Consider the following 25,486-nt stretch of genomic DNA (forward strand, 5'->3'; position numbering starts at 1 on the left):
ATTTAGAACCCCTTATTTTAAGAGAACCCAAACTTTGGATATGGCAGCAACCAAATTCAGAACGTACATAAATTCTCTCTCTCTCTCTCTCTCTCTCTCTCTCTCTCTCTCTCTCTCTCTCTGTGTGTGTGTGTGTGTGTGTGTAGTTTTTTTACATATGAAGTTATCTGGAACATTGACATGCACTTCTATAATTGACCTTTTATTGACAGAATTAAGTAGTCCCCATATCAGGGAGATGGCAGCATATAAATTTAATAAATAAATCAAGGCATCAGGCGCAAAGGTTTACTAGGTTTATTCGCTTTCTTTCTATAGTTTGAATATTATCGGCTTTACTGTTTTGCTGTTGTGAATTTTAAATGGATTTATTTTAATTATTTATTATATTTTATTTACCACTTGCCTTGCTATCCAGAGTGACTTAGGATAGCTTACAGTGGCATAAAAGCATCACAATTAAGAACAGTTTAGTAAAGGTTGAAAACCGAGATTACGAGTGGGCTTTTATCTCTCCACTAGCCATCTCCAGCATAGCACACTCCCATCGGGACTCCAAGCCAACCAGTAGAGCCAGGTTTTAAGACCCTTCTAGAAGGGCAGAAGGATGGAGGCACATCTCACCTCTGATGGCAAAGTATTTATTGTCTATTATGCCTTGTAAGGTGATTCTTTCTTCAACAGAATACTTAACAGCTAAATATTTTCTGGATTATAAGCATTATTTGCCAATTCCTCTGACAAAATTGTAAACATTGTAAGAATCACTTAAAATAAGACCAGCTAATTGGCAATTTTATTTTGAAGATCTAAACAGAGATTATTACATTACATAATGCAGTAGTAAATCAGAAATACTGAAAGTGTAAGAATTTTTGGCATTTGTTCTACAAGCCAGGTAGAATAAAGTAATGTGTTTTTATTCATTTAGAACAATAAAATCTTGCAGTGTGTCATGGTAAGTGAAGTCCTGCAGATTTCCATGATGAATTCTGTATTACAGAGGCAAATTTCTTCAATAAAAATGAGAATTTCATAAACAGCAAAAATGTTATTTCTCTTTTGTAATATTCATGATTCAAACTATATACCCTGCCATCTAACACGAGAGTGTGAGACTAATTAGTTCAGGAACTGGCCTCTGACAGGTCCAGTTAGCATTTCCAATCTGCAATTGTTCAGACCCAAATTGTACAGAGCATTTAGCCTTGTTTTTTGTTTCTGCTGAAAATGGAAAGGGAAATATGTTTAACGTTATAGTGAATGAAAGTTTGGAAATGACATGACGACAAGGCAGTTATTTTAGAAAATGCTACCTCCAAAATGCTGATTGCCACAACACTATCAAAATGGACAAAGCCATAAATGCCAAGGTCCTTTTTATTTCACTTTGGAGGTAACTATCTTTCAAATCTCAACAGCTGGACTATTTAACACAATCGAGTGAATCAGAGTCTAATTCTTCACTGGGCTCTCCATGGGAGGCCTGCATTAGTGGATGGCAGTCATCCAACAGCTGACACACAGCCAAAGTCTGTGAAGCCTCTGTCATTTAAAATAAAAATGGATAACAGAGCAATCATATTTATCACCTTCAAGGACAGGAAAACGGGAGATGAAAGTCTGTCAATAGAACACAGTTTAATGGCAAACTAAAGTGATTAATAAGTTGTTTGTTCCAGCACAAAATCAGAAATTGCCACTTAGGGTTTCTTCCGTTCTTCTTCCTCACGAATACATATATTTTACACAACTGCTGTTATTTATTGAGGTAGTAATATTGTTAAAAATCATAAAATCTGTCCAGGGACTTTACTGCTGATTTATTACACAGTATCTTGAACTGAAATTTGGCACAGTTATTGTTGTGCAAAATAGATTTCCAAATTCTATAACAGAGCAACAAAGCACAACTACCCTATGAAGCCTTGTTACAATGAATAGGATTTGAACAAGACTGGATAAGGGCGAGTTTCAGTCAGTTCTTAATTCTTTTCATAATAGTCTTAGTGGTGTTAAACTGCACTGTGCCACTCCAGATTAACTCTTGGTCCAAATTAAATGATTGTTTTATGTTAAGAAAGCTACTTCTATAAGCTATTTTTATTGAAAAACCAAGAGGAAGGGAAATGATGAATTCTCTTTCAATCTGCTGCCCTCTATTGCTATGAATGATCACACAGGCAGCTCTACCTACCATGTATTCACTCTTGTGATAACCCAAAGTCTGCTGCCTTTAAAAAGTCCAATTTTACCTCTTTAACAGTTAACTATATACTCCTTTTTAACAATAATAGAATTTGTGGTTCCCCTGCTTTTGTCTTTGACTCTGGGAGTGCCAAAACAGAGATTCCAGGATTCCAGCAGGATATGGGGTACTAAGGTACACAGATTCCCTCATGAAGATATCATTAGATGAAATCTCATTTCAGTCATCTCCAATGCCCCAAATCCAACAGCATATTACTACTGTAACTATAAGCGCTGGGTTATTTAATGACCAGACAGCCACAAATAAAAGTCTCTTTCTTCCCATTCCAGTGATTCCATGTTTGTTCCAAGTAACTAAGTAACTGCATATCACTGACGCATCACTTTATATAAATCATTGAGCAGCCATGTCAATGATTCCTGTTGTGCTAAGAACTGGATAACAATCCATCTCTAGTGCTAGAAGGGACATAATCAAAATGCTTGTTCTATACAGTACTTTAGCTTGACGAAATAGTCCTGTGAATTCTTATTCCAAGATCACTTGAACAAGAAAACATAGTGGTAAGACTCTGACTTGCCCAATTTTAAAGCATTTTTCTGCTTTAGCCAAATGAATTCACTTATTTTGCAGTCAAAAGGGCAATTTTTTTTTAAAAAAAGGAAGATTCTAAACTTCCAGTTCATCTTGTTGTATCTTTCTAATATGCTGTTAAGTCTAATGGTCCATGTGGAGACTACAGATGGAAAACCTTTGTAGTTGTGTCTCTTAGACTGGGCTGTTTCCTGCAGTGTCAGTAGATAATTCAGTAGTGCTAAGGTTACAGCTGAGGGAAGGAGAGAAAATCCTTTAATTGTATAAAATCATCAGATTAAGTCTTACTCTGTATGTAGTTTGTTCTGTTAACTGAGTCCTCTACTATATGGAATTGTTTACTAAAAAAAAAGGAAGAGAAATATACCCTTCTTCCATTTTTTTAAAAATGCCATAAACTGTCCTAATTTATTCCAACTATAATAACTATTAATATCATTTATTGTTTCCAATTATTCTTCAATATCCACACTGTGCGATAGGCTGGGAAGAGATAAGGCACAGTCCAAAATAGCCAGAGAGCTTTTATGGCTGAGGATGGATTTCAGACATCAGATTCCTTTATTAAATATTTTAACTTAGTCTTCATTCACTCCTTTTTCATTTTTTTAAAGTCTTTCTGTCCCAAACCTCCTCGTCTGCAGTTAGGAATAATAACTGAAAGCAAGTTCAATAGCATGGCCATTTTCATGAATCAGTGCAGCTATGATTCCTTTTTTTAACAAGTTTGAGACAACTAAATATAAATATTTTTACACATTTGGTACATGAGTCAAGTTTTACGTGGGTTCCCTGTTCCCTTCAAAGGGGAAGCACTTTAGAATATGCTTTAGGGAAATAAAAATGATCACAGCGCCCTTCATAGCCACTAAAACAGTACAGAGCATTATGTTGACCTTGGCAGGAAGAATGGATGATATGGCGAAAGATCTCTTCATGCCTGTTGCTTACAAAGCAGCAGACCGTTGCTGTCTCATAGTTCTATTAAGAAGCAAGACAACTTAATTACCAGATCTGATAGACACCTGAGGTAAACATGAACAATTCCTCCTTGGTCTGTTCAGAGATTTCCATAAAGTGAGAATGCACAGTGGTTATTTTAATTTAACACTGCAATGCTTTTTCAATCCTTTATGTGACCCTGCTCAGGGTAGGGCAGAATCTGGTGGAATTTCAACACTCTGGGTTACTCACCTTTTATATATTTCTACCTTGCACTGATACATTGAGACACCTCCCCCCCAAAAAAGGAATTAAGTATGCAAGGTGCTCATTCAGTCTTCCTTTTAAAACATCAAAGATTCCACAGATTCATGGGCTCACTCACCTCTATCTTTTTTGGAAAAAGTCTTAACTTTTGTCCTTTCTATTGGCAGCTAATAATTCATTACCATAGGAATAATAAAGAAGGCTGTTTATCATCAGCCTCTCAGGAATAACAGCATGTTGCCATTTAATCCCATGCTCCAACATAGTAATCCTATCACTTTTATTGGATTTAAGTCTGCATAAGGGCAAAGACTGCCATTAAATCTGACTAGCCCTTGCATTAGCTTTTGCTATACATTGCATATTTTAATCCAACTGAATTAGAACAGCCCTACATATTCTATGTTTCTATGCATACAGATAGACTGCAATTTACAATGACAATTGGGACTGGAATTTCCACTGCTATCCAATGTGGTCAGCAACTTCATGTGATTTCCCTTGCTTAGTGAGAGTAATCCTGGCAGTCCAAGTTACCATCAAAATTCAAATCTTGCGGGCGGTTAAGCAGGAAGTGGGAGGAGTCCCAAATAAGGAGTGTGAGAGTGCGATGGGGAATGGTGGAGGTCCCAGGAGGCCTGGGACAGTATGTATGCATATTGGGGAGCGGGTGCAATGTGGCACAGGTTTAAGGAGGCTGGGGAAAGAATACCCTGTGGATGAGGGGTTGCTTGGTATGCTGGAGTTTCTAGTACTGCAAGAACTGCAACTATCCAAGCAGGACCCTGTAATGCAGTGGAAAACCACTACAGCCTTCCCAGCTCAGTCCTAGCCACCCTCATACCTTGCACTCCTAGGCCCTGCTGCCCTGCACTCCACTACCCAGTTGACCCTTGCTGTCTTCTTGCTCCTGCTGCCAATGAGATGTGCCCAGTCTGGCTCTTTGCGAGACAGCTGCTGGCCACATAAAGCCATCTTTCCTAGGTCTCCTGTGGGCAATGGCCATGTGTGACCTGAAGAAGAAAGCTTTGTGTGGCCAGCAGCTGCCTTGCGAAGGACCAGCTGGGCATGCTTGGTCAGCAGTGCTAGAGCATCAGGGCTACAGAATTTAAAATGGGAGCTCAAGGACACAATTGTGTGTGTGTGGGTGGGGGGGAGTTGATGTGCCCGAGGTCAGAAATGCAGATGGGCCGCCAAGCACCTGAATTTTGATCACATGATCTTAGGGGCGCTGCAACAGCCATAGTTTTGTCGTAAGTTCCTTCTTTCGGCACTGCTGTGATTTCAGTCACAGTCCTAAGTCAATGACTTTTGTTCTTTTTGTTTGTTTGGTTAGTTGGTTTAAAGAACAGCCATTGTAATGTTGAATGGGACTCAGGCTCATGAGGTGGAGTAATTCTTTCCATCTGGCAACACCTGGTCTTTAATGTAAAACAACTACAAAAAGAAAAAAGGAATCATATAACATAAAGATCTCTGTGCAGGGCAAAGTTTTGTTGAACAATCTACTGCAAAACCTGACTTAAGTTTTGTTAAAAAGAAAACTCTCTCCTATTTTGAGAAAGAGTTTGCTTATTGTACTCATACATTATAACATTTTGAAGTGCCACATATTTATTGCATGTCGGCTATGCCAAAAGGAGACATTATAGTTTAATGGAACACCCCCGCCCATTTGTATAATGAACAGTTCACAAAAGCAACCTTCTCTACTTAACCAGCCACAAAATATGTTAAAGTGATCGTATCTCTTTTTTTCTCATGTCCATTTTGTGAAACTGCTGCCCTAAGCAGCTTGAACATTGATTTAGCCACCTTGCTTCAGGGAATACTACTGATTTTCAGATGCAAACAGTCACAGGTCCTGAGGTGATCTGAAAACGGACAAAGCTAATATTTTAAAATGGAATTCCCCGCTTTAAAGACAATAACCAAGGGATCCTTAATTTTAAATGCAATTACATTTAAATTATTAAATTATTAATGCTAATACTTCACGCATTAAAATCAAACCTATTTGATTTTTAAATCAAATAAATATTTAAATTGTTTACTTAAAAGGTTAACACAGAGATCATAATGTGCAATTTGTATAATGTTGCAGAGGTACTTATGCTAGTGTTTGCTTTAAATCAAATTGGCATAAATCCACAACCTGTTGCAAGTAAAGGAAATACAAGGAGTTGTACTATCCTTATCAACAATTACACTGTGTGAGTTAAAAAGAATACTTTTCTTAGCCCTGTTACCTGAGATGCCTTCACTGGAAATGTAAGAACTTGGATTTTTTAGTAAAGGTAAAGGTTCCCCCGCACATGCGTGCTAGTCGTTTCCAACTCTAGAGGCTGGTGCTCATCTCCGTTTCAAAGCCGAAGAGCCAGCGCTCGTCAGAGGACGTCTCCGTGGTCATGTGGCCGGCGCACGGAACGCTGTTACCTTCCCACCGTAGTGGTCCCTATTTTTCTACTTGCACTTTTACGTGCTTTCGAACTGCTAGGTGGGCAGAAGCTGGGACAAGTAACAGGCGCTCACTCTGTTACATGGCACTCAGGATTCAACCCGCCAAACTGACAACCTTCTGATCGACAAGCTCAGCGTCCTAACCCACTGAGCCACCGTGTCCCTTTGGATTTTTTACATACAAAATAAATGTTGTCCTATTCAAGTGGAACTTTCTATGGTCTCTTCTATAGTCATCACTCGTCATTCCTGAACAGCATAGCCAATTGCCCTAGAAGTAGGGAACTGATGCAGCACATTCTCATTTCCTCTACCCAAAGGAGATTATGGATTTTTCACAAACTGCTTGCTTTGCTCCTTATAAAAAGCATCATGCTAAAGAGAGACTAAACTGACCCCTTATAGTTAAGAAAGAAAGTCTACAAGAAACTTGTTTTACTCACTCCCCCCCCCCCAATAATGAACTAATAGAGCCTATTAAGAGGATTTTGGAACTAGACACCTGAAGAGCAGGACATCCAGGTGTTATTATCCAAAGAAACAAGAGTTACAAATTCTTATGCAAAGAAATGCTCCCAGATAGCAGTGGAACTTCTCTATATTCAAAGCATCCTTTCTGCCCTTGACAAACCAATCTCCCTCCTTCTCTGTCGCTCTGTCTGTCTCTCTCATCTCTTCCATGTCTCTTGTATCATGCATTTTTAGATTATGATCCTAAAGGCCAGCCTTTCCTTTGTTCTTGATTTAAGTGGTTGGCTTTAATAGAGGAGTAAGAGAGGCAAAGTAGTTCACAAAATAATAATAATAAAAAAACAGCGGACATCAGTTTGTATAGACATTACCTAATGGATTTTTTTGCCATACTAATTTCATTTTAATCAGTACTGAACAAATGTTCAGTGTAAGAGCTTTTGTAATATTCCAGAAACTGCTACAGGATCAGGTATATACTTAGGTGTTTATACAAGTACTTGAATATGATTAGGCAACCCCTACATTACTGTTTTAATCTCAAAGGATATGGATTGTGATATTTTTTTACAAAAAAAAATCTGGAAAGCAGATAAGCCCCAAAGGTTCTTCTTTTTTTTTTTGGCCGCTGCTGAATAGACAAGCTGTATACTAAACAAAACATCATGTCTGCTTTTACTGCATCTAACAACTATGATAGCCAACACAAGATCCTTTTGACAATCAATTCACCACGCATTCTGGGAGACCTTGGGTCTACAATTATTTCATCTCCTCCCTTGCAAATGTAATTTCCACTTTGTATCTTAGAATAAAAGATAGACAAAAAGGTAGCAAGGGTAGCAGAATAGACTGATTAACATTATCCATTCAAAGAGGCGGAAATCTATAGATGACCAATGCTGTAGTTCATAGGAAACAAAAATCAAGCCGGATCAGAACTGAATTGCCTTTTATTTGGTTCAAAAGTGGTTAAAAATGCAGCCATGTCAAATTAAAGAAATTTAACCAGAAAGCTGGAAAAAAAAACTAAAGGAAATTTTTTTATCAGACAGTGCTGATGATCAGAAAGGGAGATTTTCTTTTAACACCCAAATTCAGAAGCAAATAAAATAAAACCATAAAGGGAAGTGACAGAGGAAATAACTCCCTTTTCTTTTCTACAAATGATAAAAGCAGTGCACATAAATAGAAGTGAATTGAATTTCCACTTCATTTGTTGAGGTTTACCCCTTTGAACTATGAGATGCAGGTCTTGGAGAATGGGTGTTCCTTTTTCCACTGATAAAGCAGGAAATCAGAGGTTTAATTAACCATTATTATAACATTTGTCTCACCTATTTCTTTTTTTCTTTCAGTGATAAACTGCCTGACATCCTGGAAAAAGGACCAAATGAAAACCTGAGAAGAGTTTCTTAAAAGCTGTGAATTGTTATAAAATAAACTGACCGTCGACCGGATCCATCTGAAGTATGTATTTCTGAAGAGGGATTAACTCTTTGATGATAAATCAGCACTTTGAAAGAAAATGTACAGTCAGGTAATACCTTGTCCAACTGTACTAAGGATTTATTCAGCTAAACAGATGGAGGCTTCAAAGTGTTGGATCCCAACAACTTCAAGTAGCTCAACAGCCTGAATCCCACTGATTAAGAGTTGTTTCAACAGCTGCACCTTAAGCTGAGAAAATATTCATCTTCTTGGCAAAAGTATACTTTGCTGCAACCAATGCAATAATATTGCTTCTAAATGTCTAATTTCAATTAGAGTCCTTATATTATTTAAGTTAAGCAACTACCATGGCTGGGGATCAGTATCCTGGTAAGTGAAATTGCAGTTGTTCTTTCAAAGTTATCTTTCTTAATGTCAAAAATGAGGAATGCACCTCAAAAAGCTGGCACAAATAGAAGATTTCATAATGATTTGGAGTGATTTCAATGTCCCATTAATGGGGCTGGAGACAGCTTAGGAATTCATGGTTGCCATTATGACCATGGCCATGTGCCCAGTTATTACTAGCCCAGTCCAGATATCTGGCCACATACTTGATCTGGGCTTCATACTGGGGCAGCTAAGATATTATCTGGTTCTGGGGAATTTTTATATCAGTTCCTTATTGTAGACCTTAGATTAATGGGAGCCACCAGTCTCCATAGTGAGGAGCAATCAAGAAGGTTTATCCCAGAACCTGATAGATTGAGAAGATTTTCAAATGGTATCAGGCCTTTGAAGTAGAGCAGGTTAAGAAATTGACAAGAAATCCCAGGAATGCTCTATTAGGATCTGGATACAGAGAAACAGACTGAATAACATAAAATGGCCGTTAATTAGAAGCCTACTGATTCTTGGACAGTACCACTTTGACTCTTGATGTGGCAATGCTCCTCAAAGAGAGACGGTCCTTTATTAACTGGAGGTTCCTCCTGCACTCATACCTGCTGCTGGAAGAGTAAATAAAAACAGTAACCAGGAGAACATTTGTTCAACTTTGGTTGGTACACCATTTGCAGTCTTACCTGGAAAAGAATGTTGTGAAGATGTTCACTCAAGTTCTCATTTAGATTACTGAAATTACTATAATTCATTGTACATGGGGCTGCTCTGGAAGACCATCAGAAATGTCAACTGGTGTAAAATGCAATAGCAAAACCAACTATGTTTTTTTTAAGTTTCTATGTGCACGCATGTTAGGTTTACTTCATTACTATTATGTACATGTGAACCATTATAAAATTTCATTGCCTTGAATAAGATAAGGGTCTCAAAAATATCTTAAAATATTACAAATAAAATAGTTCATAAACTCTTAAGCATGTAGCATTTGGAGACATCAGCCAAAGTTATTACTTACTGAGTGACAATTGCAGAACTTGTGCTTTTTACCATTTTATGACTCTGTTCATCCAGCATTGAAGATTTGGAACTAAAGTTTGCTGCTAAATATTTTTTAGTCAATTCTGATTCTGTTCCAATGGAACCCAAAACTGGCATAGATTTAGATTCAGATGTAGCCAAAGTTCCAGTTGGATCTGAAATGAGTAAGAGTCCAGCATTTGTATTGCATATTGTTGGCATAGCTCAAATCTCTAAATACCTTTAAATAATGTTTATATTGGGCATAAAACTGTGGATCATTTATATCATTTCTAGTGTTCAGATCTCTTGCTAATATATTCCCAGTTGACATCTGGGAGTTTAACCTCAGGAAAAAGATATTTAATTCAACTACATAATTCACTATTTTTGCCAAGCGTCTAGATACACTATATAAGTATTGTGGAGAAAGGAACATGCTTGTTATCAAATAGAGCTTTTTTTCCAAAGTTAGAGTCATGACCATTGCTAAAGACTAATTAGAGACTAGTTAAGAAAGTACTTTGAGGTTTACTTGCAGCCAGTATCCTTTGACCACCTTTGATCATTCCTATTCTTATCAATAGATACTGCTTTAGAAGAGTGGTTAATAAAACTCAAATCAATGGGCCACAGAGACCATATTTTCTACAACCTTTTGTCAATCTGAACTACACATTCCAACGAAGATTATCTGTTATTTCTATAAAAAAGAGGCACTATTTTTTTTAAAAAAGGAATAGTTTTATTTGCTCTTGTGTACACCAATGTTCATCCAACAACATGCAGTTTTCACTTTCTTCCTTCATGCTTGCATTATTTGGATATGCATGGTAATGGATCGGGGAAATGGAGAAGAGGACATGTTTGCACTTACACCTATTATTGGGGGGAAAATAGCAAACTTATTTCCTGACTGCTTATTTTTTTATTTGCCATTTTTCAGGACAACGCCTTCCTAAGATGGCTTGTAGAAACAGCAAAAACCTACAGAATGAAACAGTTCTGCATAGCAATTTGCATAAAACAAAGTTGAAGATGGTGTGGAATATGGCCGCTAAGTTGCTGAATGGGACACCTGGCCCTGAAGATAACATCTTCATTGAAGAAACTGTACTGGTTAAAAACTGGCTACTAAACCTGGTGCAATATTTTGATTATGATACATAGTGAGACCAGGACATCAACAGATTGCCTATCCAAGGGGTAGGCAACCTTGGCTCTTTTATGACTCGTGGACTTCAACTCCCAGAATTCTGGGATTGAAGTCCACGAGTCATAAAAGAGCCAAGGTTGCCTACCCCTGGCCTATCCCATTAGATTTATAGTCTTGGTTGATTGTTGAGGTATTGGGGACGATCCTGCTAAACATGCTGAGAACTTCTGAATGCTATTTGATGGTTTATATTAGCAGCCCTTTTCTGGAGCGATGCTCTTTTCTTCTTCCTGAAATTTAAGACGTGCTTTCTATATTACATTTAGGCAGCTTCTGAAAACTTAACCTGTCTCCAGGTTTCCCCAGTACGAATGCAGACATATTTTTCCATTTTTTCCTCCACATTTTAATGAATTTATTTAGTTGAATATTGGTTTCACATTACATCAAGTACTGTTCTATTATTTATTTTACTTTATAATTAAAAACTGCTTCAAGATGTTTCAGCATAAAGATTTACTAATTAAATAATGCAGGAATAGTAAGGACACACGAGAAGGAATTTTACTGATCATTGAAAAGATATTCTATCCAACAGTAGTCAATCTGATTATGCCAAATTTACAAAAGAAGGCTTTTGAAGAATACCTCAATGGGAGACATATTTGTATAACTGCAAGCAGCGCTTTAAATTACTTATCCCAAATGATTTAGGACTATGTTGTTTTAGAAATGTTCTAAATATATTATATTATATATTAATGTTCAGGCCATCCTGACATCCCTTTGTTATTGTTAATATGATATCCAACTGTTAATGTATCTACTCATCTTATGAACTGAAAAAGTTCCTATTGAAAAACTCACAGCAGCTTTTATCTCAATGTCCAAAGAAGTAGAAGCTTCTTTAATCTAATAGTTCACTAAGCAATACTATGATGTTAAGAATGCAACTATTATGAGAACACGAATTAGGTGGAAATATGATCAGAGTGCTGCCAAGTAATGAGGATTTGCATATTAAAGTTTCGTAAGAAAACCATAATCAGTGATGTACTATTGAAAGTGTAACATAATCCAGTTGCAGGTTCTGAAAACATTACTTACTGCTACTATCTTGATCAGTTGTCACTTTTCTCAGCCTCAGAATTCTTTCTAATTCTGTTTCATTACTGTATGTGTCAAGGGATTTTAAACTTCTGGAACTTGCAGATGTGTTCAAAGTCTCCTGTAATAAAATATGTCATTGAAAAATGACCAGTTTGAGAATCAAGATAATGATAATTTATAAATAAACCTCACACTATCTATTTCTAAGGTTTCTTCTAAAATTATAGAACAAGTTATGGGGGCAGCACAAAACAAAACATCTTACACATACAGTATGCAGTCTAGATTATGCCTACATTCTCTTGAAAATGACTATGGGGGGAAAAATGAAAACACAGGATATAATTTTTAAAATTGGCACATCTTTAAAGACTTAAGCAAAACAGCATTTAATTCCCAATGTTTCCTCCAATTAAGTTAAATCTTGCATTTTGTTAGTTCTTTGAATTTAACAGAGCAGTCATATTATTAGCAAATCAGTCCTTGCTATTGTGCTCATGCTACAGATCTAGTAGCAAACCAAATAGAATAAGCTGTTTTACATCACACTTGAAATGGAACAAATTAATAACACTTTGTTTACATCAATTATACAGAGGCCAACATAAAATGCATAATTAGCACAGTAACAATATACATATAAGTATTTTGCTAATGTCCCCCTATCCTATTCTTCCCATCTCACTGTGCTAATGACTAGGCTTGTGAGCTTATTAGAAGTTGGTTTTATAAAGTGCTCTTTTTAGTTCTAGTGCAGAAAGGATGTACAAGTAGTAGATTAGATCTTATTATAGCTAGTACTAAGATCTTATTCAGTCTACAGACTGAAGACTTGAGATGGAAAAGGGGCACCTACATTCTTTCTGATGAAATTAAAAGAGACACCCACACATCTTATGATATCTGTCTGCATCTTTTTTTTTAGCATATGCCAAATATCACCAAAGTTATACCAGGAAAAAAATCACAGTTGGTGTCCCTGCCTCTTTCCATTCCATTTCCACCCATACTATGGCCAGATCCCAGTCCAATTTACCAGTATTCCTTTTAGCTCTTTCACCGCACTTTCGCCTGGTTTGGCCATTTCTGGCTGTAATTAAAAACAAAACATTCATCAAGATAATCTGATTTTGCAAATCTTAAATAAAATATTAAAGAAAGAAAGTAAGAAAGGAAAGAAAGAAAGAAAGAAAGAAAGAAAGAAAGAAAGAAAGAAAGAAAGAAAGAAAGAAAGAAAGAAAGAAAGAAAGAAAGAAAGAAAGAAAGAAAGAAAGAAAGAAAGAAAGAAAGAAAGAAAGAAAGAAAGAAAGAAAGAAAGAAAGAAAGTTTACAGGAAGAAAAATAAAAGTAGGATTCCACCAGAAAGTGTCTATTTTGAGGTATAAGGTTTTAGAATGTAGCAGTTATATCTTAAATGAATAGTAATAGAATAAAATTAGGCAGGAAGAAGAAAAGCAGGCAGAAAGTTGGGCAGGATTTTTTTATAGTTTGGAATATTTTGATTAAAAAAAGAATGTTCTAATACCTTGTTCAAGTATTATTCTGTAATAATACAGAATGAATCACAATTCTCCCCTGAAACTGAACAAAATCAACTTCTTTTCTTCACAGTCAGCCTATGAGTCAGTTGAAGAGGCTCTGAGACAGGTGACTGTCAGAATCCACATTTTTTAAAACAGTAATATTTCTGAAGTTATTTTAATCATACACATATTTTTGCTACATATAGCTTACTATATATGTGCTAGGAGCTGATCCAACTACCAGGATCAAGACATTGTATTCTGAGTACTAAAATCTTATTCAAATCTAAGGATTCTCCTATCAGAAAAGCGAACCACATGAATTGGCTGGTGGTATCTTAATATTGACAACCCTATCTCAGTCTAAGTAATGACATAAAACCCTGTCATATTAACATAGAAGATCAGAGGAAATAGGATATTCATAAAAAGAAAAGTTCAATTATATGAATTATAAGAAGGTGATAGTCAATTTCTATAGATCCCTCTCCTTCATTTTTATATAAATTATTATCTACCAACCTTAGCCCTAAAACGGTTGGTTTGATTAACTGGTCTAAGGTGAACTCCTTTTTTAATTCTGTCCATCATTTCTTCCACAGCTTGTCTCTTCAGATCTGTTACTTCTCCTGTTCCCAAAATAAAATAAAAATAAAAATAGTAAATGTGTCTACTTGCAGAGAAGCTTGTGTCATTCATAATTACAAGTTTTGGGGCGTTAAGATTGCTGATTAAATTTTTAGATTAGAATGTCAATGGAGTAAAATTATTATAGAGGAGAAAGAAAATTTTTTTTTCTTTTTTTTAATATTTTACACAATTTAAGATTGATGTTATTTGCTTGCTAGAAAAGTATATTAGGGTTATGGACTTAAAGTATGTGTTGAACTAAGAGTGGGTATGTAAGCTCCTAATTAACAACAAGTTGTCTTAGAGATTGCCTAAATTTTTTTTTTTATATATACTCTTTTTATCTGAACTTTTATTTGAACTTAAGGATGATTTGGAACTGTGAGACATTTGGCGTGATACATGCAAGAACTATTTTTGATTATAGTTTAGTTTGGTTGGAGATTATTAAGATTAACAGAGATAAGCGCTTTTGGTGTGTAACTGAGAATTTGTTTGGAGATTAGAGAAAGGTGGGAGAATGCAAATAGCAGGTGAAAGTTTTTTTTTCTTTTCTTTTCTTTTCTTTTTTTTGAAATTAATATGAATAAGGACTGGGATTAAGAAAATTTATTTTGAGTAAAGATCTTTTTCTGTTTTCCTCTTTTTCTTTTCTACTTTATCTGTAATATTAATATTGTTTGTACTCATTTTATATGAGCTAGAGAGAGATAGAATTTATAGTTTATTGTTGATAACATAGGGGTGTTTATGTTTGTTTTTTGATTTTATGCCCTGTATTTAGCTCTGGGAAGTCGGGGGGGGGGAGGAGGGAGTGGGGGAGAGGGAGAGGGAGAGGGGTGGGGGAGGGGGGGATTAAAGTCAAAATGTATTGTAAAACTTTTTAAATAAAAAAATAATAATTACAAGCTCAGCTCTTTGAATATACAGTAACTAGAAGGATCCCTTAAATTTGCATTGAAACTTTAATGGTAAAATTCAAATAATTTGGTGCACTTGCAACAAAGACAAAGATGTTGGCAAAAAATATGAAGAAGTCACAAGATCAAATAGAACTGAAGAATAAAATGGGTTTTGAGATTGAGAAGAAGATAAAATACCTGGATATTAGTATGACAAATATGAATTTCATGTTGTTTCAAAATAATTACATTAAGATTGGAACAAAATTAAAAAGTTGTGAAGAGTGGGAAAAACACAATTGCCATTGTTGGTGAGAATTAGTGTGATTAATGTCTTGTCTTGAATGTTAGTTCAAGATGATACCAGTTTTGACATCTGATGTACCACTTAAATAGTGGCAGAAATGCATATCTAAGTTTGTGTTGCAGGCGGAGAAAAACATGAGTTAAATATAAGATGTTACAAGATGCAGAAAAGGAGGAGGACCGGGCTTGCGTGATCTGAAATTATATTTTGCAATCTGCTTTTGGTCTGGATGAATGAATGGACGTTGCTAAGAAACAGGAGGTTTTTAGAGTTAGAAGGGCATGATTTAAGATTTGGGTGGCATGGATATCTATTGTATGACGAAGTTAAGGTTAATGTAGATTTTAAAAATAATTTGTTAGATATGTGTCATATTAAGAACATGGAATCTGAAAATACTTTTGTGGCTTTCAGCACAGGAAGTATTTTATAGAAGAGAATGATTACTAAACATAAATGGTTGACTTACTCTGCCGTATTAGAATTTTCTCAAGGAGAATATAGAATAAAAACGAGAGAAGAACTGGCAACAGAAGAATGCTCCTGTCAATGGTTTTTATATGTATAATTATTCAAAAGATTTAAAGTAGATAAAATAACTTGGTTTTAAACAAAATAAAATTGAATTTGAAACAAGAACTGTACAAATGATGAAATTATTGCTAAAATATATGAACTTTTTAAAAAGAAAATATGAAGGTTCTGGGTTCAATTGATTATCCTTCTTTAAAATCCTCTGAATCAGTGACATGGATTCAATTTTCCTCAGGATTATTATCAGTATAGGTTTTCATTTCCTACTTGGAGTTTCTTCCTTTTGGCCAGACTCCAAGGAAGCATTTTATATCTTAGTAATAGTGGCGGAAAGCTTTAACTATATGTGTATCTAGTTCTGTATTCTCCATAAGATGAAGACTGTCTCTGAATATTTATGCCCCTTTTTTGCTACAACCAGAAACAATAAAATCTTCACCTATGCTATCTTTTCCCTTTATGTGGCAATTCAGGTGAAAATGGAGTACAGAATGAGACTTTCTCACTTTCAGCCATATACTTATAACCTACTTATTAACCAGAAGATCAGCCAACTGGAAAAGATCAGGGTGTGTTTTATCCTCCCTTGTGTCAAGATAATTGAAGAGAATAGTAGTAGGAAAGTCATTTTACCCCTTCTGTATCTAAATCAAGCTTCTACATGTAGTGATCTTGTCCAAATGGAGGAAAGAATCCACTTGCCCTGAAGGGGACAGTAAGCAATTGAATTTGCTCTGTCTTGATGGTACTGCGAAACCCCGTGTGAAGATGCTCCTGACCAGTAAGAATACGTAAGGCACCAGCAAGCACTTTGGGCCTTGCAACTGCCTAATCAGAGAAGAAAAACATAAAAGAACAGCTTCTTATCTGGTCTTACCTTAAGACCTCAGTCCTAATTATTGAAGGAAGAAAAAGAAGACATAAAACATTTGTGGTTTTCTTTATTAAAGAGCTTGTCAATATCTCTGTTATTCTATGAATGGGCATGTTAAATCTGGAGAACAGAGCCACTACCCTCTTTGGAGGAGCAAGAGATGCTTTCAACCTTGGCTGCCTACCCAAAGAAGTGATAGCCTAAGAGGATATAAAAATAGAAATGCTCATTTGGAATACTGGGAAAATAATTATATAATTTCTTAGGAAACAGTACTTGAATTTAATTAGTGAAAGGAAAGAATTCCATTCCATCAGGAATAGAGGTAGACAGAAAAATATTTTGCTTCTGGCAATTTCCAATATTTCCCAAAACAGAATAGAAGCCCTTATCCAAGACTTTCAAGCAAAATACAAGATACAAACTACAAAGATACAGAAATCTAACATAATATCTCTCCTTCCCTCCTTTCACCACTCTGTCATTCACTTTACTCTTTTCTTCATCCTCTCTAGAACTCAGAACACGCTATCTTCCATCTCCCCCTCTCCCCACGGCTTTTCTGAATTTACTCTTCAGCACACTTTTTACATCCATCGTGTTTTTTCCTGTCCTATTTGAAACCCTGCAGCTGTCCAATCAGAATGGAAGTTGGGATATATACGGAAGGCTTGGTGGAAACGGTTAGCATGCTGAAGAGTAGCACAGATTGTTTTATAGGACAAAGATTTGGCCCCTGGGATTGCATGTTGCTGTGTTGTGGATCCCACAATAGGAGTGCGTTTCATTGCAATTCTGTTGTCTGCCATAACACAACTGCACAGAAAGAAGGATGTTCTGAGTATGATGCTGTGATTACCTGATCGTTCATCACAAGCAATCAGTCTGAAGGAATCAGCAGGTAGAAACAAGGTTACGCACGCTAATCAAACACAGAAACACAGCTTGAGTATATTAGGTAGGCTGTACCTCACAGCAGAATCTGTCCCCTTGGGATTTAGAAATATTGTTTTACATTTTGGGTCCACCAGCACAATTGTTCACAGAAAACCCCCTCCCCCGCTTGTTTGTCTTGATTTTCAGTGAATAGGAATGTTCTTAAATTTGTTTATTTTATTTAAAGTGCCTAGAAGGCACAATATGGTGCAACTGCTATGACAAAATGATTCATTTAAAATACACTATACCTGATTGTTGCTGAGAGGAGGCCTTTTCTTTTTTGGTCAAGTTGCTATTTGGATGAGACTTCTTACGAATCATTGACATCAGAGACCTTTCAGAAAGAGAAGATGGAGACAATCACACAACTTTCTCTTGAACGTGACCCTGGTACTTAAAAAAGGTTTTTGGATCTTAGCCACCTACAGTCCTACTGTCACAAGGACATAACTACTTCTGGGATTGGGGCCTATTTCTGTGACATGGCTGGCATTAACCCTCAAACAGCTTAGTGCTTTTATTAACAAGTGTTCAAACACTGCCAGGTTGAGAGAGAAATACAGCTTATGTATCATTTGTTTTGCTATTGCTCTTGTCAGGGCATAATGAAAAACACTCAAGATGTAAATATTAAAAAGGTAACATGGCACTGTGACATGTGTCACAAAATAAAGCTTTTGCACAGAATAAAAAATTGAAGGGTTAGAATGTTAATGTGACACATTACTCTCCAGAGAACAATATTATCCAGCGGGATACCTCTATAATGTCCCCGCCTTTCTACAGCATGTGTTTGCTGGAACAGCCTACTGGTAAACAAACAAAATGAGAATGGAAAATAATACCCTCACAGTATCTATGCTTGCCATTCAATCTCCAAAGCATGATATTAATTTTAAACAGACGCTGCCAAGTCAATATTTAATAAAATATGAGGTGTTTGTTGTCATTTCATTTCATTTCTTTTTTTAAAGGCTCTTAAAAGGAACAAAACATTGTTATTAAGTATGCGAACCAGGTTTCCTTGATTATCATTCAAAATGTTAAAGAAAGGTAATGAATATATAAATCCAAATTTAAAATAAAATAAAGATTTTGAAACATTCCTAGCAAAGATAAGTAGACTTTAGAATTGCGACAATTCTTCCAAAGCATAAAAGTTAACCCGTATTACGGTGTCATGCTGCTTACATTGAAATAAGCCAACATTTTTGTTTTCTAACAGGGAATATTACATTTTAACCTATATTACCCTTTGCTACACATTCCTTCAAGCTTTGATCCAGTGACAATAATACAATATCTATTTTATATACATATACTGGATAATATAATAAATTTTATTTGTTTGTTTATTAAACTGCTTTGCCACCCATCTTATTTCGAAATGACTCTGGACAGCTTATAGCATTAAAAGCATTAAAATCATAAAAGATAAATATTTCTAAAATAATAAAAATGGAAATAACAATCAAAAGTATAATTATAGGAGTAGCATGTTCCTAGTACTTAGAAAGCAACCTATGCCCATTAAAGTGACTAGAATAATGCAGTCTGTAGCCATAATCACTTCCATTTAGAGAAATTCTTGCTATAAAACCTTCCTGATATGATTCAACTCATATTTGACTTTTTCCTATCTCCCCTATTTATAGTATCTTGCCAGTAGGTTTGCTTGTGTACCTATGAAACCCAACTGTATTTATGATTGACTTATCTGAAGCAAGAGCACTGTTACCTCCGCTTCATCAACCATGTTCTGTCTATTAGTTAATATTAAATCAAGGACAGCTGATTTTCTTCTATGTTCTGAGGAAGAAAGTTTTCAGCAAAAGCAGTCAGGAATTTTCATACCAAAGAAAGTTTGGTCCAAGCTAGGATCAGGGTAATTAGTTACCCATCACTACTACTGCATGGTTCTTTAAACAGGAACTATAAAACATTTACATCTGCTTCTTGGTAGATTAGCCAATAGTTGGCACTAAGAGTAGCACTGCTTTCATTTGTCATTCTTTTTTTTTTACCTATATATTCTCTATAGCAGGCATGTCAAACTCGTGACATCACGTGACATCGTGTGACATATGACGTATCGAGACTTTTTCCCCATTGCTGGCAATGGGGTGGGCATGGTTTCGCCGTGATGCATCCAGCCTATTTGACATGCCTGCTCTATAGTGTTGCCAAAATCACTCACTTGAATTTTGTGCAGGTGTGGTTACTTTTAACATACAGAGGCACTGCTAAATATCTGTGGAAATTCTCAGTCATCCAGGTCCCTTTGCATTAACAGAGAGATAGAATCAAGATCATGTGAAGTGTTAATACCACTTTACAATGCCTTGGTAAGGCCACACTTGGAATACTGCACCCAGTTTTGGTTACCACAATGTAAAAAATATGTTGAGACTCCATAAAGTGTACAGAGAAGAGCAACAAAGACGATTAGGGGACTGGAGGCTAAAACATATAAAGAACATTTGCTGGAATTGGGTATGTCTAGTTTAATGAAGAGAAGGACGAGGGGTGACATGATAGCAGTGTTCCAATATCTCAGGGGTTGCCACAAAAAAGAAGTCAAGCTGTTCTCCAAAGCACCTGAAGGCAGGACAAGAAACAATAGATGGAAACTGATCAAAGAGAATAGCAACCTAGAACTAAGGAGAAATTTCCTGACAATTAGAGCAATTAGTCAGTGGAACAACCTACCTCCAGAAATTGTGAATGCTCCAACACTGGAAGTTTTTAAGTAGAGATTGGACAGCCATTTGTTTGAAATGGTATAGGGTTTCCTGCCTGAGCAGGAGTTGAACTAGAAGACTACTACTACTACTACTACTACTACTACTACTACTACTATTATTATTATTATTATTATTATTATTATTATTATTATTATTATTATTATTATTATTATTATATTAGGTCATAGTTATCCCAAAGGTGCTTTTTTCCACAAGGCAACTGGACTTTCTTTCTTTGAAGACGTTTCGCTTCTCATCCAAGAAGCTTGTTCAGCTCTGACTGGATGGTGGGGAATGGAAAGATTTATACTCCTGCAGACAGCTGTTCATTTGCATTCTTTTAGCGAGTCGTTAAAGCTACCTGGCGGCTTATCTGCATCTTCAGGGTCACCTGAGTAGTGCAAATGGATGTGGAGCCTTCTTGGAACTATTGAAAGGACTGTGTTGTAGACTGGAGATAGATGATGTCGCGTCCCTCCCCCTCTGTTGAGAGAGGGCTGTTCAATTTTGACATAGATGGCCTCTTTGACCCCTCTTTCAAACCAGCAGTCCTCTCTATCAGCTTCTGTCTCTTTTTTCAAGCATAGATATCATCCTATCTGATATTCATTACATCCATGGTATTTGCCTTCTGTACTCAAGCTGTATGATGATCAGGCAGCAACAGTTCAAGTGACATATGGAACAACTAAATGATTCAAAATTGGGAGTGTGCCAAGGTTGTACACAGTTATTTATTTACCATATATGCAAACTATATTATGAAAAATGCTGCAACCGAAGAAATAGAAAGTGGAATTAAAGTTGTCAGAAGAAACATCAACAATACGTTGATGACAGCATAGTGTGATTGGAAGTGAGAAAAATTTAAGAAGTCTCTTACAAAATGTAAAGAAAAAACAGTGAATAACAATCTGCTGTTCAATCTTTTTTAAAAAGCTAAAATTATATCAATGGGCAATGCCAACCTTGTGTCAAATGACATAAGAGAAATTGAAATAATAGAGACTTTTATCTTCTTGGACTTAAGAATTCACAGGTATAGTGATCATAGCCAGGAAATAAAGTAATGTCTGCTATTTGGCAAAAACACTATAGTATGACAAATTTAGATAGGATATTAAAGAACAGAGACATCATACTGACAATAAAGCTACATATTGTCAGGGCTGTTTTCCCAGTTGTAACATGTCTGCGAAAGCTGAATTAACAGGAAAGCTGAACAAAGAAAAAACGATGCCTCTGAATTGCAGTGTTGGAGAAAACTGTCGAGAATATCATGGACTGCAAGAAGAACCAGATGAAGTACAAACAGACAACTTTGGGGACAATAGTAATGAAATTACATCTTAAATATTTTGAACACCTAAGAGTACCGGAGGAAGCACGGATGTTTGGAAAAATGAAAGGCAACTGAAAAAAGGCCATCAGAAAACAAGGAGATTAAAAACCATAACGGAAGACATAAGTATGAAATTACCAAAACTGAAAGAAGCAGATTACTAACAAACGAACCTGAAAAAAATGATGTTCATTGAAGTCACAAAGAATTGGAAGTGACTGAATTACAGGGCAACTGAAGTCTGCTTTGCTTCTTTCCAATACTCTACTCATTAGTGTTTATATACTGAGTAAGAGGAATTCTGTGACCTAATGTTTTTTTACTGATTTTTCATTGAATGGTTGATTAGCTCCTATTTATAGTGACTCTCTCACTTCCTTCTAAAACACAAAAGCCTTTGCCTGAGAGTCTTACTTTAGAGTTTTCATCTTTAACCACCCCCAGGATTCAGTTTAAAGACATCCTATCCAGTTCATCAGGCTTCAGCCAAACACATTTTCACCAGAAGCAATCTTCTAAAGGAGCAATATAATTTGATTAATCTTCCTAGCATGGGAAAATCCCTTTTATTTTATTTTTATCCTGATTGGTGCAGCAAAGAATTTTTCAGGTCACAAGATTCTGGTCTCACTGAAAGAATCAAATCCAAAAAAAACCCCAAATTTGTTAAGTAATACGACTGCTTGATAAATTAAGGACTGCGGGCATTGGCATGAAGCCATCACTTGGAAAGATATGCTGTCTTTAACAACCCAACCAAACTCAAAACTTTCATTCTGGAGAAAGAAGAAACCCAAAAAGAACATAGCCTTGGTCTCCACCTCTGAGCAATTTTTCAAATTCCTTTTTTTAGATTCACATTTCTTTTCTCAATCTTTGAAAGTACTAGTGTTACAAGAGGTGTCCTTTGCCTGAATACATATGGAATGTGTTTTTGGAGTAAAGATGCCAGGCTGCAAAGCATTCAAGTGGATCTTTTCCCATAGAAATATCTTTCACCACCAAGGCTGGATGGTGACCTGCTTCACTTCACCACAGATCAGACATGTCAAACACAAGGCCCGGGGGCCGGATCCGGCCCGCAAAGTGGTTTCATGTGGCCCCCGAAGCCATCCTGGAAACAGTGAGGGAACAGCCCCCACTGCCTTGACCCTGGCCCAGAGACCCTCCTTCTGCCAGAGACCCCCAGATCTGTCCCACTCCTGCCCAGGCCCCCATAGGCACCCTTGATGCCAGTGATGTAGAGCTGGCCATGCCCACCCAGTAGGTCATTCGCACTCTAGCCACGCCCACCCAGTAGGCCATGCCCACCCTGGCCACGCCCACCCGGTCCCCTGAGGGCAACCGCAATGCTGATGCGGCCCTCAATGAAATTGAGTTTGACACCCCTGCCATAGATAGATCAAAGAAGCATCTTTGATTTTCTTGGGCACCAGCAGGCAACACTGGTCAAGCTGCCCCATCGTCTGAATTTTAGATGTGGATTACTAGAAGAAAGGCTTGTTATTCTTCTTAAGATGATTCTGTATTGTCCATTAGAATGGCAATAAAAAGCATTGTCTGCCTGCTGTCTGGAATTGCTGCTAGGACAAATATTTATCAAATATTTGGTAAATCACTGCAGTCCTGTTCTAGCATCTGATAAGCCTCATCTAAGAGGAAGCATTTGTATTTCAAAAACTGAAGGTGCCCAGCAGGTGCAGCACTGAAAATGGGTATTTCCAAGAAATATCCAGGGCTTAGCAAAACATATCCATTCCACTGACAAAGCTGCAATTCTTTAAAACAAAGACTCCTCAAAGACTCAGAACTGTTCAGCTGCTGGCCCAGGTCCCTTGAAGATGTTGCACAAGGGAGAAAATGGCCAAGGGCTCTTTAGAAAATTTCTGCAGGATTGCCAGCTATTTGCACTTTATTTTGGCATAGCAAATACAAGCTTCTTGTACTGAGGTGGATTCTGACACACCTAATTACTCTGTTTGCACTGCTATAGAAAGCAGGGCTCCCCAACTCCCGTTCTGTGGACCAGCACTCATCCGCAGCATGCCACAAATTGGGCTGCGCAAACAAGAGAAGCCCCATCCACAGGATGCAGGCAGCACACAAAACCATGCACCCTCCGGTTTGGGGAAACATGGAACTGGTCCCTGGTGCCCAAAAGGTTGTGGGCGCTGAACTAGAGGTATTTAATTGCAAGATTGTCACTGGCCACTTCTCCTTAGCCTAGCGAAGACCAGAAAAGGTCTTTTTAGAAAACAGCATGAAAAAACTTATTACCTGAGGTTTCAGAAGCAACTATAACTATGTAGTACAGTCTAAATTCAAATACCATTAATATATATTCACTGAATGATATAAAATGCATCTTTCAAAAGTCCATGCTTTGCTATTTTTAATGTTATAATTTGCAATTGTATTATTGATTTGATTTCTGAAATGGCAGTCCTAGAAAAAGGCTCAGCTGATAGCCACTTGATCTGGGTATAGAAAAATTCAAAAGAAATTAAAAGTAGAGAGACAATACCAGCATTGGCCTTGGAATAATTAAAGGACATGGTTTTGTGTGGAATAAAAAGCTTGAATATTAAGTACATGAAAGTCCAGACTGATTTAAGAACCAGAAATATATACATAAATGAACTGTTAAATAATTAGTATCTATTAGTAGACAGCTGAAGAGATTTAAAAGCAAGGCCAAGACTGAACCATGAAGGAAACTGATGGGAAAATAACTTGATTCTTTCACTTAAATGTATACATAGTGTTTATTCCAATAGACAAGAATGATGCTATCTAGTTGGGTACTGAAACGTCTGCAAGCAAATAACCAAGGTCAGAGAGCACCAAGGACTCCATAGTATTTATTAAAAACAGGCTCTTATCAAGCTAGCATTGAAACACGTCTATTTCATTACCATAGATGACATAGGAAAACATGTCAAATTTTCATTAACTATTATAGTAAGCTGTTACTTCAATAGGATGAGATAAAATGTAACTTTTTTACTGTATTTTCATTGCAGAAGATGCACAGAATTGTGTTTTTTCTGGGAATTTTTTTCTCCTGCATAAGTACATAGTCTTTTGCCTCAAAAATTGGTATTTTCTTTTAAAATAGCAGCTGTAATAAAGAATGTGTTGCCTCTGCAAAGAAGCTGAAGAAACAGTAGGCCACCTGGTTAGCTGCTGCAAGAAGAATGCACAGACTGACTACAAGCAACGGCATGACAAAGCAGCAAAAATAATGCATTGGAAGATCTGCAAGAAATACCATTTGCCTTCAAGCAAGAATTGGTGGGACCATAAAATAGAGAAAGTAATAGCAAATGAAGAAGCTAAAGTGCTCTGGGATTTTAGAATTCAAACTGACAGACATTTGCCACGTAACATGCCAGACTTAACAACTGTTGATAAGAAAGATTAAAAAAAATCTGGATACTGGACATGGCAGTACCTGGAGAAAAGCAGAATAGAAGAGAAGGAACTGGAGAAGATAACAAAATAGAAAGACCTGCAAACAGAAATAGAATGACTGTGGAAAAAGAAAGCAAAGGTAGTATCAATAGTAATAGGTGCCTTGGATGCAATCCCAAAACAACTGGAGCACCACTTGAATACCATCGACA

At 36.6% G+C, this 25,486-nt stretch overlaps 1 protein-coding gene across 2 annotated transcripts in view; it reads right to left on the minus strand.

Moving 5' to 3' along the window:
- The window catches only part of SHTN1 (shootin 1), a 100,348-nt gene that overhangs the window by 4,780 nt on the left and 70,082 nt on the right, over positions 1-25,486 (minus strand). The window contains exons 12-17 of one of the 2 annotated variants that reach the window (XM_081328309.1): positions 18,023-18,108; positions 17,695-17,757; positions 14,111-14,217; positions 13,102-13,155; positions 12,063-12,183; positions 9,798-9,975 (exon numbers count right to left, since the gene is read on the minus strand). In XM_081328309.1, the coding sequence (XP_081184435.1) occupies positions 9,798-9,975; positions 12,063-12,183; positions 13,102-13,155; positions 14,111-14,217; positions 17,695-17,757; positions 18,023-18,108 (609 nt within the window). The remainder of the gene's footprint in view (positions 1-9,797; positions 9,976-12,062; positions 12,184-13,101; positions 13,156-14,110; positions 14,218-17,694; positions 17,758-18,022; positions 18,109-25,486) is intronic. The other variant, XM_081328310.1, reaches the window with a different exon arrangement.

This window comes from Vipera berus (assembly GCF_964194415.1).
Source record: "Vipera berus genome assembly, chromosome: 5".
Taxonomy (NCBI): domain Eukaryota; kingdom Metazoa; phylum Chordata; class Lepidosauria; order Squamata; family Viperidae; genus Vipera; species Vipera berus.